Source organism: Phycodurus eques, chromosome 6, assembly GCF_024500275.1.
Source record: "Phycodurus eques isolate BA_2022a chromosome 6, UOR_Pequ_1.1, whole genome shotgun sequence".
Lineage (NCBI taxonomy): Eukaryota > Metazoa > Chordata > Actinopteri > Syngnathiformes > Syngnathidae > Phycodurus > Phycodurus eques.
Window position 1 is genome coordinate 6,263,648 of NC_084530.1, and position 16,050 is coordinate 6,279,697.

The 16,050-nt window shown below is 41.3% G+C and overlaps 2 protein-coding genes and 1 long non-coding RNA gene across 12 annotated transcripts in view; 1 reads left to right on the forward strand and 2 right to left on the reverse strand.

Annotated features, from left to right (window-relative positions):
• The window catches only part of LOC133404163 (uncharacterized), a 41,031-nt gene extending 36,133 nt beyond the window's left edge, over nucleotides 1-4,898 (reverse strand). For all 6 annotated transcript variants that reach the window (XR_009768789.1, XR_009768792.1, XR_009768787.1 and 3 more), the window contains exons 1-3: nucleotides 4,719-4,898; nucleotides 4,075-4,131; nucleotides 1,750-1,881 (exon numbers count right to left, since the gene is read on the reverse strand). This is a non-coding gene — a long non-coding RNA (uncharacterized LOC133404163). The remainder of the gene's footprint in view (nucleotides 1-1,749; nucleotides 1,882-4,074; nucleotides 4,132-4,718) is intronic.
• Nucleotides 321-6,180, forward strand: LOC133404162 (trace amine-associated receptor 3). Of its 5 annotated transcripts, none has more exons than XM_061679817.1 (4): nucleotides 321-527; nucleotides 613-1,837; nucleotides 4,880-4,936; nucleotides 5,092-6,180. In XM_061679817.1, exon 4 carries the CDS (start codon nucleotides 5,105-5,107, stop codon nucleotides 6,161-6,163), a length of 1,059 nt encoding a protein of 352 aa, XP_061535801.1. In that variant the 5' UTR covers nucleotides 321-527; nucleotides 613-1,837; nucleotides 4,880-4,936; nucleotides 5,092-5,104; the 3' UTR covers nucleotides 6,164-6,180. The 5 variants fall into 5 exon arrangements, with proteins under 5 accessions (XP_061535801.1, XP_061535799.1, XP_061535798.1 ...); XM_061679815.1 differs by having other exon boundaries at nucleotides 613-774; nucleotides 1,702-4,936; XM_061679814.1 differs by having other exon boundaries at nucleotides 613-4,936.
• A 2,351-nt stretch (nucleotides 6,181-8,531) lies between these two features.
• adra1d (adrenoceptor alpha 1D) lies at nucleotides 8,532-15,027 on the reverse strand. The gene is made up of 2 exons (XM_061679809.1): nucleotides 14,064-15,027; nucleotides 8,532-9,058 (listed from the first exon to the last, which is right to left on the reverse strand). The coding sequence occupies exons 1-2, from the start codon at nucleotides 15,025-15,027 to the stop codon at nucleotides 8,532-8,534; spliced, it is 1,491 nt and encodes a 496-aa protein (XP_061535793.1).
• Nucleotides 15,028-16,050: the final 1,023 nt, after the last annotated feature.

Here is a 16,050-nt window from a genome sequence, read left to right on the forward strand (position 1 = left end):
TATTTGTTTGCACTTCAATGCCTCTGAGTCTCGGGTGGTGGAGTAATCACAATTCTGTATCAAACTGCTTTTAATGAAATGTGTAAACACGTTTGTCAGAGCACTTCATTTGACCCCTGGAGAATAAACGAGGCCTAGAACCAACCGCTGTCCTTTTTTTGGTGACAATAGAGCAGATGTGCAGCCAGCCTACTGAGTCTTTAAAGCACACTTGTATTACACATATGAATAGCTGGTCTGGGAAAAAAAAATACACTTGAAAGCTGAGCCAGTGTGCCTTTTATTGCATCTTTCATTAACAATCCCCTGTGTTTAATTAGAGCACATCCCCCACACTTGAGATATGCCTGTCATTGGCTTAAGCCCAAGCCATTCACATGAGGTCGACAGAGTGTGCTTCATTTAGTCTCGCGTCTCAATGTGCAATGAGACATGCGAGACAGAGGTTCACCACTGATTCATAAGTTGAAGACCCTGAGCACGATACAGGATCCAAAATGGATGGGTTGATGTCAGGTTGGTCAATTGTGAGTCTAAAATTAAATTAGAATGAATAATCACTTTAGGATAGCTTTGTTTTCCACCCATCTGTCCTTTTCCTTTCCTGTTTAGGGCCATGGGGAGCTGGAGCATACCCCAGGTGACGTCAGGCGAAAGGCAGACTTCACATTGAGTGGTCCCCAGTCACTCATCGGACACATACAGGAAGAAATCCAATCACACTCACATTCACCCCATCACTGAGTGCGAATTGAACCCAGGCGCCCTGCACCGGTAATCTAGCAGCAATTGTCCATTTTAAGCAACATCATAGAATTTTAGATACCTGTTTTAGGTTAAAGGTGTGTTGAAAGGCTGCATAGTAGTTTGAATTTCTAGCAACCCTCTCTATGCTGTTGTTGAACAGTTTTTTGTTTTTAAAAAAAAAAAAAAGCACTCAAACAAATGAAATAACAGATTTTAGAAACTACTAAATGATAAGTAAAAACTGCGCAATGTTAAACTAGGTCTTTCAAAGTTAAAGTGTTAACTAATGATTAATCACACCCAAAAAAAAAATCTGTGGATTTTTCATGTTTTAACTCAGATTAATAACAATTAATAATTTATCATACAATAATTAATAATAATTTATTTTGCCCACACACGCTCCTTTGCCTTTAATGGATGGTAATTTGCATAAAGTGCAGCGCTGAACTCTCTATTCATCAAAGCACAATAAATTTCAAATACCATCTCAAAGCAAAATGTGGTAGTATGTGTGGTATATTTAAATCAAAATTCATTTGATTTAAAAAAAAATCTTAATTGACAGACCTAATTAAAACATTGCTTAAGTGTAAAAAAGTATGACAAAAATACAAAAGGATCAAGCAAAAGGTATCAAATAAGAGTAAAACAGAATCGAATACTTTAAAGAATGAATTTTGTTGTGTGTGTATACAATTGTTGAATTCAAAATATTTTATTTCCAAACAAATCCCTCAAAATGTATCACTTTTTCTACTAATTACAGTACTGTGCTTGGCATCGCATTTTCTTCTTCTTTTTTTTTTAACAAAATCCTTGTAAATTTAAATCATAAACTAATGACAATATCAATCCACTTAGCAATATAACAAATAGTTTTTGTGTATTTCCTTGATAAATTTCTCACGTAGTTGCTTTTATCTCGGCAAGCAAACCTGTAGTCTTTTTCAGTGTTGGCCACTCCCTGTGATTATTGTGGCATGTATTCGTTACACCCACCTCCCGCATCGCTTCCATCTCAATATGGCTGCAAGGACTTGCTTTTGACAGTGTCATGAGGACAGACCACCTTCTCTCGTCCACACAAGTGAGTGTCTTTGTTTTTCCATTTTTCATCACAGCATCGTTTATCTATTGGGGGAAAAAGAACAATTTTTGGATTCAGTCATTTTAGAATGAAATGCAGAAGCCAATAATTCTACTTAAATATCTAGTTTCTCTACTTCTATTTATTTTTTTTTAGAACAAAATCATTTGTGTCTGTATAAACAGTTTTTAACATTTATACAAGAAATATTGCAAGAACTAAATACGTCTGTCAACTACATCGATGTAAAAGTGATTTTTACCTCCATAATAATAATAATAGATAACTGTTGGGTTACACATCACATGACACAGTGATAAATCTGATTTTAGAAATCCATAATGGCAGTATTAAAATGTATAGGTCGATTGGGATTAATTTTAGAAAGGATTAAAGGATGAAGCGCTTTCCTGAACTGTCATCTACTTCTCTGTAGTGGGACATGAAAGTTTGGTGTCATAATCCTTTATGATTGGAAACAAAGGCACACTGTATAATAATGAGCTTCTCGAAACATATCTTTTTGAATGTGAAATGAAGATTACGCTCGTTGCGTTCTCTCAAGTGTCACTTTGTCAACCCTGCATTGTCCCAGTGGTCTTCATTAAAGTTAATGGTAAGTCAGCTGAAACATCCACATTGCTCCCCACGTCATCATTGGCGCCGCAATGAAAACAATTCCGTCATGCATCTCCTGTGCAACACACTTCACTGCATGGATTGCTGTGAGAGGGGCAAACAACTGCGAGGATTCAAATTCCGGAATTTCATCATCTTACCAAAAAAGGAAATATAATCATTCTTGACATGACGTACAATTCTTAACATACTGCATTACAGCATCATTTTCACAGTTTGTTATTTTTCTATTCTACGCCGCCCTTTTGGATTAGGTTTTGCCATAGTTTTGTCCTAATTTTCTTTTGTGGACGTTTGCCCTTCCTGAATCCAACCCACCCTATTTATCTGGTTTTGGGATTGCATCAGCAACAGTTTTGACCTAAGACTACAATATTTGACCCTGGCGCTTCCAGGGAAAAATACCATGTAAATCTAGATAAAATATACAGTAATTAAACAACTCATAGTGTGAGGCTTTTGGCAAAAAAGATTCATTAAGATATGAATCACAGTCTCCCCTTCAGTTTTCCAGAACCAGAACACGAGGGAAATCATAATCATTCTTTCTTTCCTCCCTCCTTTTCATCCATTCCATGTTCCTCTTCGTTTCCTTTTTTTTTTCTATCCGTTCTTTCCTCCTCCCCCTTCCTTCTACTTTTCTCACTCCCTCTTGTGCATCTTCCCTCCTCTATGTTCTTTCTTTCCTTCATCTTCCCTCTCTGTTCTTTCTTTCCTTCATTCCTCCTTTTTTTCTATGGCTCCTGCCTCCCTTCGTGCGAGGCACATTTCATATGCCAGCAGAAAGGTGTAATGTTATGTATGCCATCAGATGCATCGCGCTAGCAGAGACGTCGTTTTTGGGGAAAGTCAGAATAGGCAGGATTCCAATGTCCAGTGGTTTCACAGGCAACTAAAATAAGACAAAAGAGTGGTCTTTTCTGAAGAAAGGTGTTTTTAGATCTTCTGCGGACTGACGCAAAAAAACACCCCAAAAACGACTACAATTCATTCTATGTATATGGTAAAGTAATGTGAACATTCTTAAACATGCTTATTGTTATTATTTTAGTTTTTGAAAATTCCATAAAACAGAGCATTCTCGTAAAAGGTTCATGGCCCACCACCGGGTCATAAGTTTGGAAGTTCCCTTGATCACAGATCCAATGCAGTTCATCCATTAGCTAACACATAGACAGGAAAAAAAAAATCATTACAAATATTAAAATTTAATCGGACCACGCTTACAGTGTGAGAAGAAACCAAGAGACGGAGTTAAACTTAAAATATAAAAAAGCACCTCAATGCAAGTGCAGTAGTTCCTCGTTTATTGCGGGGGGTTGCGTACCATAAGCCCCCATGCTTGACACAAATCTGCAAATGAGCGACCACATATTTATCTTATTTATATACATTCTAAAGCTTGATACGGAATACCAATACAACATATGAATGTGAGGCGCAGGTACTATTTTTGTCCACTTTGGGTCACCATCCTCGCATTCTACACCGTAGTATCTGTGACATTGAATGTGCGTTGCCTTAAAAGGTAGGGCCTGGCCTGTTGAGTGATGTCAGAGTAAGCCAATGAGAGCCTAGAGTTGGCCGTGTTTTCTTACCATTTGTTCAATGAAGCGTTGACAGTGCACTGGCTGCCAGTGTCTATCCTTGACCACCTGTGGAGGGATTCAAATTTGTTCTAACAAGCAGTGGCAGGCTATATTAAAGACATACTGTACTTTTTTCATGGTGATTTGTTTTCTTTGCAACAGTGAAAAGTTCATATTTTTGTTGTAAGAAATTTGAAAATATGGTGAATTTCCATGCACATTTCCTAACTTTAAAAAGTATTTTAAAGCACACTGGGTGGCTGCCATATTTGTCGGACACTTGACTGGATAACCCAGAACATGATGCCACATATGGACGAAACAGCACAATTAGCATTGATAATGCCGACGCAAATGCTTCTATCGTTGATCCTGAAAGAATTAGGCTGCATCGTTTCGAACCAACACGACCGAAGAGTAATTTCGCACTGATAATTTGCCGATCCAATCATGACATTATTGATTGGATTCACAAATTTACACATCACAGCTGCCACAATCTTGTTTACTGCAGGGATGTTCCGCGCTGCCGCTGCGTATGTTTGATTCCGAAAGCTACTTTATTTTTTAGCCTTGCCGCGAGTCTTTTGACGTACTTGCTACACGATGGCGAATATCTATTTTTAGTTAAGGCGACAAATGTAATGAGGCACCTGTATACACAAGGATGAGCATGCCGAGTTGAAGACGTTCAGCGTGGAAAAACAAAAGCGAACAACAAAATGGCCGCTAAAGCAAACAGTGAGAAGTCAACACGGAAGCCACGCTAGCTTCATGGTGTGTTGGATAAACATTCTCCCTTTCTCTCTCGTAGATCTGCCGCCTTGCCGTGGCCCCACCTCTCCAGCGGTGGCTCCTTTTCCGCTTTATGGTATCCATGGCAACTCATTGGAGGGTCGCGGGGGGGGGGGGGGGTCGCATCCTAAGCAGAATTCCCTCTCCCCAGCCACTTTTTGTTACATTTTCACTGTCTTATATGACAACTCCATATCAGTGGTGTCATTGATAGTCTGCGTGTTTTGACAGGTTGAACAAGAAGATGGACAACAGAAGCTTTGAAGGCGCCGCTAACACAACACTGGACTCCTGCAGCAGCATATTGAGGAACCAGGCGTTTCGTTTTGTCCTGTACGGCTTCTTCTTTGCTGGAATCATCTGCACAGTGGTGGGCAACTTCCTGGTGGTCTTGTCGATTTCCTACTTTAAACAGCTGCAGTCGCCCACAAACTCCTTCCTCATGTCCCTAGCTGTGGCCGACTGCCTCGTGGGTCTGGTCGTAATGCCTTACAGTATGATCCGGACAGTGGAAGGGTGCTGGTACTTTGGCTCCCTCTTTTGTCAGCTTCACTCCAGCTTAGATGTCATGCTTTGTACTGCTTCCATATTACATCTGAGTTGCATCGCCTTTGACCGCTACTATGCTGTCTGCAACCCGCTCGTTTATTCTTTAAAAATGTCCCAAGGTCGAGTTGCTTTCCTCATTGTCATCTGTTGGGCCGTTCCCATGCTTATTTCCTTCGTTCCGATAACGCTAGACCTCCATATCGCTGGTGTTCACATCCTGCTCCCTCAAGACGTATGTGTTTTCTTAGTCAATCGCATATACGCCGTCATGGCTTCCTTGATAGCCTTCTACTTGCCCATGGCTATCATGCTGGTCGCCTACTGGAAGATATTCAAGGTAGCCAGGCGGCAGGCAAGGCAGATCAGTGCCATGGAAAGCCAGATGGCCGCTGGAGTGGGAAAAGACTCGAGCAAAAAGAAAAAGCACCGCAACAACATGAAGAGAGAGCGAAAGGCAGCGAAAACCTTGGGCATCATCATGGGAGTCTTCCTCATCTTCTGGATGCCATTTTTTACTCTCAATATTGTGGACCCCTTTATTGATTACAGCACAGAAGTGATCATCTGGGACATATTTTTATGGCTGGGATATATCAACTCATCACTAAATCCTTTCTTGTACGGTTTCTTTAATCGTTCCTTTCGTAAGGCATTCCTCATGTTCATTGGCTGTAGGGTATGCCAACCTGGAATCTCCTCTGGGATGGAACTATCGCACACCCGGAAAGAAGCAAATGACCGTGCCGATAAATAATAAAATGCTTTCGTGGTGTTTTGGAACTGGTCCTTGAGAGCTGAGCCATTTCAATCTTCATGACTGCACTTGGGTCTACCTACCCCCCCCCGTAGTCTGTCTGTAGTCTTGTGGGATGATGATTATTATTATTATTTTTTATGAAAAAGGTAAACCACTTAGCCTATTCGTCTTCTTCCGACCGCAGAAACTATATCTTTCTGTCTGATTGGCTGATGCAAGATCAAATTCACTGTAAAATAGATTTTTAGAAAGCAAAGCATCCTGCATATTTACGAAATGCAATTTAAAGGATTCATTTGAACTCATTAAAATTTCCCCGCTTCCTAAAATTGGACTTTACCATGTTGAAATCAAATTTGAATCCATTAGAAATGTTAGACAGCGGCTAAAATAAGCATTTAACACGTCACCATTTTTCCGACTAAATATAAAGTGTGTTTTCCAAGCAGCATTTGTGTTACTCTTTATTCAGACTATACTTTAGGTTAAAATTCTTAAAAAAAAGAAAACACACAACACAATTTATAAATTTGTGTATAACAAGATTTAGAGTTGGGAAAAAAACAAACTGAAATTTAAGATTATTTTGAGATTGTTACAACGGGGAAATGGCACCAATTTGGTGAATTGGCCAGACAAAGAAAGAAAGTCATAATAATGTATTACACACATACAGCACTTTTCTAGGCACTCAAAGACACTTTACAATTTCATGCAATATTTATTCACTCCTCAGTCACACCGTGTTGGTGGTAAACTCCTTGTGTAGCAACAGCTGTGCTGGGGCAGTGGCTGCCATTCTGCACCTACGGCGCCGCCGACCACCACACATCCAACCGCATTCATGTGGGGTAGGTGTCTTGCCCAGGGACATGACGACGACGCGAATCGGTGACACTCAACCTGTGCGCCGATGGTTCCAAAACAGCACTATAAGGTATAGTGTAGGCATCAAAATAGCAGTTAATATTAAGGACAACCACTAATTTCTTCAAATATTCCAAGTGCAATGTTCCAATATTGTCTTTTTTTTTTTTTTTTTTAAATTGTGTGCCTTTGGAAGATATTGTCACCAATGCCCAACATGTTGAAAATGTTACATTAGACCCCAAGTCAATTACTTAAAAAAGTTTGCTCTGTGTTAAATTGGATTTCTGAATTTATAAGTATCTGTTTACAGTAGCTGCCACACATTCTACATTGCTCCTTCAATGGCATAATGAGAATGAGAAATATAATTAAGAAGATATAAGTAAGTGATGAAAAGGCTACGAGAGAACACACAAAAACACATTGACTCTAAATTACATGTCTGTACTGTAAATTAATTAAAAATGTACAATCTAAACTGAAATGGTTGGTTGTTTGATGACGTGATCAAATTATTTCCAAAGAGAGTATTATGTAAATGAGTAGAGTTTCACATTGAGAATTGTGACAAGGATGATCAAGTCCAAAGATCAATCAATTCACATAACGGTTGGAAATTAGTCTTGTCTTTATTATAACACAAGGTCGATTTGTAACTGGAAAATTACTCACGCTGGCTGTTCAGTTATTAAAATTATTTTTTTATTAAAACGTATTCTTACCTCAATCACCCCATTCCCCAATCAAATGATTCATGATGTCTTTCACCGCTGCGATGTGAAAATCATCTAAAAAGTGGAACAGCAGTGACATCTGCTGGAAGATGCAAGTAATTTTGTTAATACCAAAATTCTCAAAAATGCAATATGGTGTGTGACATACTCCGTACATCATTAGCACGTTAAGTTTTGGTATCAGAAAAATGAAAATTAAAAGATTTAACCATTTTTTTCCATAAAAGATTTTAATTTGCACAAAAAAACAAGCACCGCATTGGAAAAATATAATGCTAATTTCAACAGTAGCACTCTGCACTTGAATTTACAGTTAATGATAATGGACGTGTAAATGTGTCAGTTCGAACTTATGATATGAACTCAACAGCAATTCCCAGCAATTGCCCTGTCTCATTGTGCATTGTCAACATAAACCAACAACATGATGATAATAAAAATGTGACATTGAAGCGCGTGTGAACCAAGTGAGATTGAAAAAGTGATATAACTCTTATCGCGGTTGTGAAGGATGGAAATAATGTTGGAAAAAAACATTTGCGCTGGTATCATGCCATCAACTGTTCCATGATCTGTCATTTACACTTACTGGCCACAAAAAGAGGATCACTTGCACAATAGAAGAGCTGTATTCAAAAATGTAAAAACTGAGCATTGTTATGTTTGCAAAGGCAGATTTGATGGTTCTGATTCTGAATGACCAAGTGATGTTGGACCGAAAGGGCCTTTTGAAAATAAATAAAGTGTCCTCTTGTGGGCCATTAAATGTCCGTCTCCTTCAGGCCGTAACACTCAGCCAAGTCATAGATGTTATAACTGCTTTGTTCACAGACGTTGAAAATCCCCATTGAAACGGCATCGACGACTGCAGGTGTGCTGCCTCGCCCTGTGCCTCCCTTGATTTTATTTGACAGATTGTTTACTGTCTCTTTGAGCTGAAAGGAGGACTTCTGCAGCGGCGGGAACAGCTTCCATCTCTTTAAACTCCCCCCCGGCTTGCTTAACAAAGAGCTGCCACAGGAGCTGTGCGCGGCGTAGCCAGACTCCTGCTCTCCTCTTTGTTCCAACGCCATTCCCCTGACAGCCGAGCGCCATTTCTGGTCGTAGAAGCGACGCAGAGCCCTCCGCCGGTGGTGACAGCGACACCTGAGGAGGCGGGTGAAAGCCCGCTGGAACTCTTTGCTGGAGCAGGGGTAGATCATGGGGTTGATGCAGCTGTTGAAGTAGCCCAGCCAAAAGACCACCTTGAATACCGTCTCGGATGGCTTCATCGCTGGAAAGAAGGCGCCTAGAAGGGAAACATGTATGAGCACTTGTAAAATATAGCGTGGAACCTCTCGGGTCAAACTTCCATAGATTGGTAGAAACTCCAAAATTCGAAAATCGGGCTGAATTTTGAGTATTTGACTCCGGTGTCACCATTTTTATTTGTTAGCAAAGTTGAGTGGTTTCTTGTTTTTACATTTCCAATAGTGAACTTCTTTCATCTCTTTATCACAGTAAAGATGTTCAAATTCGATACAGTTTTGAGTGTGAAAATAATTTTCTCTTTCCATTTTCATGTTCCTATTCAAAAAACTAATTGGGGACCAGCATCTCGGAGCGGATTGCGTTCGACCCTAGAATTTCTACTCTTAAGTACACAGTATAGCCACAATGAGTCTTATAACAACAGGATTCATATAACAAACAGCACAGAATCCATCAATCCATCCATTTTCTGTACCGCTCATCATCACGGGGGTCGTGGGCGAGCTTGAGCTGATTTGGGGCGAAAGGTAGAGTGTTGACACTCACATTCTTCGGTATGAATGGGAATTTAGAGTCTTCAATGAGCCTTAAGAGGCATTTGGAATGCGGGAAGAAGCTGAAGTACCAGAGCAAACCCACTCAGGCACAGGGAGAACCTGCAACCTCCACACAAAATCCTAATGGATTTGCTTGAGGAGCGAAAGTAATCGAGGGTGGAAAATCTGATGCATGGCTCAGGAGGTGAGTATTTAGTATGCAAAATAGTTTGGATGTGACTTTCATAAAAGTATAATGCTGGTTTCACATCAGCGGTCTCACCAGGGACTTAAAGAACCAAACACACTGCTTCTCGACCAAAACACACAACATTGAAGTGGCTTGTTTTTTTTTTTTTTTATCTCGCCTGTGCAAATTGTATTGTATCATTTTTCTCCTTCTGTCAAAATGTGTGTTACAATATTTGATGTTAAATAACGAATCAGCATTAAGCAATGATCAGTAATATAAATATATTTAATATGAAATAAAAAAATGGAAGTTGTATTATTTTAGTTAGTATTTATGCGTTCCTGTTAACTCATAACAAATTCAAGTGTTGACTCTAATTAATATTGTCTTTAGTTATATATATATATATATATATATATATATATATATTATATATATATATATATATATATATATATATATTATATATATATATATATATATATATATATATATATATATATATATATATATATATATATAAACAAGTTCAATGCAAAAACTGTACTTCTCAACTTGGGAGGTTGGTTGTTTTCTAAAAATCCCAAAATTAAGTTAGCACAGAACCGGATTATAAAGTAAGTATGTCCATTCTTAATTTACTTGAAAAATGTGTTTGCTTTTTTATTTAGCCATTACTGTTACACAAGAAAATGAAAAAAAAAAAAATAATAATAATTAAAGGCTATTTTTGCCCCTCAATGTCCTCAATAAAGTGGTGCTGAGTAAAAGGCAAATGCTATTGGAATTTTGGATAGGTCAAAGCACTCTGTCTGAATCATCACAAACAAAAGACAGAAATAGTTGTTGGAAGTGCATGTCTGCCCTTCCTGGCAAAAGGTGACCGATTGACGTGCAACTAACACCTTCCTTGCATCCATCATTCTGTGAATTAGTTCGGATTGGTGGCTTTAAGAATTCGGAGCTGTGCACAACTCCCAGTGGAATTCATTCTTCCAAACTTGCGTGTACCTGTGTGGACCTGATGTTTAAAAACCGGTTAAAGGTTCGGAGTCGACTTAAAAAAAACATGTTGACTTTCACAAGTATTCAAGCAGCTGTGGGGATTGGTGGAGGCAACTATTACGAGTTAAAACTTACTTACCAAACAAACCCTGAACACACCACGGCATTTAATCAAGACTAACAATGTTTGCCGCCATAGCAAACACTATTCGTGTTGATTAAAACGTTTTTCAAATTAGTCAGCATTGACCATTTAGTACAGCACAGGTCACATAATTGCCTTCATTTTATCTACGAATCGCAGCATCAAAATAAAACACAGGTTTCAGAATTAGGAAAGCGTCAATGTTGATGTCTTGGGAACTATGGATCACCTGTATTACGTTGGTTGTTTTTTTTTAATATAAACATTATTGTATACAGTGATTTTGCATTCTGTTTACATTGCATATCGACATTAGGAAAATCTCAGGGCGCACCACCAAACAAATTTCACAGGCAGTGGAAGAGTTTTTCATTACCCTATACACTGCTGGCATAGATAGACGAACACAGATACATTATTTGTAATACCTAAGAAATCATTTTCACACCAATTAAGTCAAATTGGATCATTTTCCACTGCATACCTGCATATTGACTAGGCGGCACGGTGGACGACAGGTTAGAGCATCTGCCTCATAGTTCTGAGGACCGAGGACCCCGCCTGTGTGGAGTTTGCATGTTCTCCCCGTGCCTGCGTGGGTTTCCTCCCACATCCCAAAAACGTGCATGAATTGGAGACTCTAAATTGCCCGTAGGTGTGAATGAGCGTGCGAATGGTTGTTTGTTTGTATGTGCCCTGCGATTGGCTGGCAACCAGTTCAGGGTGTACCCCGCCTCCTGCCCGATGACAGCTGGGATAGGCTCCAGCACGCCCGCGACCCTAGTGAGGATAAGCGGCTCAGAAAATGGATGGATGGGATATGGGGTGGTGTGTGTACATTAATGAGGAAAAAATGAACTTAAATGATTTTAACAAATGGCAGAAGTATAACAAAGAGTGAAAATGTTAAGGGGGTCTGAAAACGTCCCGGAAGTACCGAACAAAACCTGGCACTCTTGAATAAAGATGAACTGTCATTCAAAAAAACGTTCACAGACACCAGAACGAGCACATTCTCAATAACGCTCATCAGGCACAAATGAACTAAGTTCATTTCACGTTTGCCCAAAATATGAACAAGGTCATGAACTTTCGTTGATTTAACTCATTCAGGTACAAAACAAAGAATAGCCTTATAAACTTCGGAGACCTCACAAGTGGCTACTGTTGTGGCGGACATGACTAAGGCTGCAATTCTGAAACTAAGTTTATTTTTTATATACAGTATTAGGACCACCACAACTACTAAACTCCGATACTACTACGCCATGTATTTTTTTTAAAAATTCATTTGAAATCAATTTCTGATTTGCAACATGCACCTTGACAACAGTTGCTCTCCATCCCTTACCCACTGTCCTCCCTTTTCCTTTACATCAGTGCTTCTCAGTGTGCTACAAGTACCACTGGTGGACTTGGGCTCCCTCTAGTGGTGCGTGAAATCACTGAATAAAATACAAACACATTTTACAAATTAAGCTAATAGCTACACAAACAGCCTGTACATGTTTTACTTTTCAAGTACAGTAAATTTTTTAAAGCTCAGATTTCAGTTGTATTTAAATTTTAAGTACAATCAATTTGTATTTGATCTTTATTTAGTCGTTTTTCATTTAAAAAAAGTATTTTACATGTTTTTATTGAACTAATTGTGGTAATTTTCAAATTGTGTAGAATGGTACAGTGGCTTGAAATAAAATAAGATATACTCTATGTTTTTGATGAGAGCTCCATTACTATATTTCAGTGTTGGTCATTATGGTGTTTTGACAACCACTGCTCTGGTTTTGTGCCCTGCCCCTGGAGAAATCGCCATCCATCACGGCAGCATAGCCAGCTATGAGTTCTTTGAGGTGTGGACCACAGTCATTCTTTTCCTTCTCAGACTATTTGTATGTTATGACTGCGATTTGACAGAACAAGATTGGTGTCCCTGAATCGTCAAGTCGACTCAATCGTGTTCTAAATGAAATGGACCCGCACGTTAGGGGCAGGGTTGGGCATCGTTTGAATTTGAGCGATTACGTTCCCGATTTCGGTTCCCCATTTTCGATTCCGGTTCCAAACAACTCTCGATTCCGATTCTATTAGGGGGCAAAAAAGTTTGCATGATTTAAATAAGGGGTGTCCAAATTAGGCAGCACGACTGGTTAGAGCGTCAGCCTCACAGTTCTGAGGTGCGGGGTTCAATCCCCGGCCCCGCCTGTGTGGAGTTTGCATGTTCTCCCCGTGCCTGCGTGGGTTTTCTCCGGGCACTCTGGTTTCCTCCCACATCCCAAAAACATGCATTAATTGGAGACTCTAAATTGCCCGTAGGTGTGACTGTGAGTGCGAATGGTTGTTTGTTTCTATGTGCCCTGCGATTGGCTGGCAACCAGTTCAGGGTGTACCCCGCCTCCTGCCCGATGACAGCTGGGATAGGCTCCAGCACGCCCGCGACCCTAGTGAGGAGAAGCGGCTCAGAAAAAGGATGGATGGATGGATGTTCACTGCCATTGACGGCTTTAGAAGTCAAATATCCATGTTGGCTGGGAAGGCTGGAAGTGAATGAGTTAAACCTAGTTAAGAGCTCAGTCACTGAACGAATTAAACTTGTAAGAAGTGGCTCTGTCTTTAGTGTTCCGGGTACAGAATAAGTACTGAGAGTGACATGCTAATGTACCCCTGGAGGTACTTTCAGCAACAGTTTCCACTCTTCCATTCGATCAGTGATTGTCAACGTATGGTCGTGATACGCAGGCTCCCTCTAGTGGTACTCAAAAGAACCACCGTCAATCAAGTACTGTTCAGTTTGATTTCCGTTTCAATAATACATGTGCATTCAATCTTCAAGAACTTTTTTTGTTTTGAAACATTTATTAAGGTACAATTTCTATTCAGCTTTTATGTGCGATATATTCTAATTGAACAATTACCATTATTTAGGTCCAGTCTTTTTTTCAATTTTCCAATATTTAAGTGCAATGTTGACGTTCAATTTGTGCTTAATGCTTGAGTGGCTTACAATAATATTGAATATCCTTTTTAGGTTTTTGTTTGTTTGTTTGTTTGTTTGTTTGTTGACGAGCACTTAGACCTACTACGCTGCTGTATTTGAATGCTTTACGTTGGAGAATCACTGCATGGTATGAGGAAACCTTAGCCAGGTTTATGTTGTACTTACCCATCGGCAAAAAGAAGAAGAAAGGCAGCCAACACAGGATGAACATGCCCACGACGATGGCGAGGGTTTTGGCGGCCTTTTTCTCCCGCGAGAACTTCATGAGGCGCACGGAGAGCGAGCTCCGGAACGGGTGCTGCTTGTTGCTCTTGGAGCTGACCGCGCGGGCATCCTCCGGCACGCTGCGGCAGTGGATCCTCAAGACCACCTCCACGGATTTGTCCCGTTCCCGCTTGACGCCCACCTCCAGGCTCCTGGTCGTCCTGCGGGCCACCACGTAGACCCGAAAGTACATGACGAGGATGACCAGGAGCGGCAGGTAGAAGGAAAAGAGGGAGGAGAAGAGCGCGTATCCGGGCTCCTCGGTGATTCTGCAGATGCTCTCGTCCACGGGAGGTGGCTCTTTCCAGCCCAGCAGCGGGCCAACGGAGATGACCGTGGACGACACCCACACCAGAACCAGGACGACGCCCGCCCTCCTCTCGGTCATGATGCTCGGGTACTTGAGGCAGTGTTTGACGCCGATGTAGCGGTCCACGGAGATGATGCACAAGCTGAGGATGGAGGCGGTGCAGCACAGCACGTCCACCGCCGCCCAGATGTTGCAGAACACCCGGCCGAACACCCAGCAGCCCAGAACCTCCAGAGAGGCGGAGAAGGGCAGCACCACGATGCTCAGCAGCAGGTCCGCCATGGCCAAGTTGACTATGAAGAAGTTGGTCACCGTCTGCAAGTGGCTGTTGCACAGGACGGACAGGATGACCAAAATGTTGCCCGCGATCGCCGCGAGAGTGAACGAGGCGAGAAAAAGCCCGAGCCACACGGATCGAGAGTCCAATGTCCAGTTCGGACACCCAGTGGTGCTGCTGCTGTCGTTTGGAAACCTGCCATCCAGTAAAGATCCATTGAGGGCTTCCGTGAAATAGATCGCGTGGATGCTGTCGTTCCTTAAGTCGGAATCGGTCATGCTGAAGAAATATCACACGGAAAAACAACTTCAGTGGGTCATCCTCTGCGCCAGTCAAGTCGTGCGTAAACTACTCCCGAAATGCAGCGACAGCTACCCAACATGCACGGCTGGAGTTCAGAAATAACACAGCCTCCGATTCTGCGCCACGGGCCCGCATGTCCTCTCTGCTGTGCAGCGGCGGCGCGCACCGGCGGCATCATTAGGACCGATCGAGTGGCTCCCACAGTCAGCCGGAGCAGGTCCGAACCTGAAGCTCCACCCACGTCACACGCACACGCACACGCACGCTGACACCTTGTTTCATCGCGCTCCAAATCTCACGTCAAGGCTGCCTCAATGACAAAGTGCACATGGAAAATGTATTTTTTATGTATGTATTATTATTATTATTAATTTGTGGCCTCGTTGTCGTGCTTGCTGCACATTATTTTTGTTACATTTGTGGGTTAAGCAAAGCTTTTACATTTAGCCAGATAAGCATATTGTCAATGGGTCATCTGGCCGTTTGTCGAAGTTGCTAGGAGTGCAAGCCGAGTGCCTCGACGGCAAACTGTGCATAGTTTAAGCGAATGTTAAGCATGGGAATGAATCAAGTGGTACGTTTGCACTGGCTGGAAGCACTCACATCAACCACACCCTTGAGGCAACTTTCAGACATTTGCAGAACTACAAATCAACGGTGAGCCAGAGCAAGATCTTCTCTGCTTGACGAAACACGATCAGAAGCGCTGACCAACATTCACAACCTCCATGGGGTTTATGCCACGGACTTTTGGCTTTCAGGACCGATCCAGCTCAGGTTCTTCTGCTCCATCTAGCGCGAGTCCAAATTTTTCGTTTTTGTATTTTTGCACGAGCAGCTTTTGCACCACCACATGACTTGGTCGCACCATTTTTTTGAGGAGGGACAACATGACCATGGCATACCATAGTTTTGCATAAAGCTTGACAGCGACTTGAGGTATCCATCCATCCATCCATCCATCCATCCATTCTCTTAACCGCTTATCCTCACTAGAG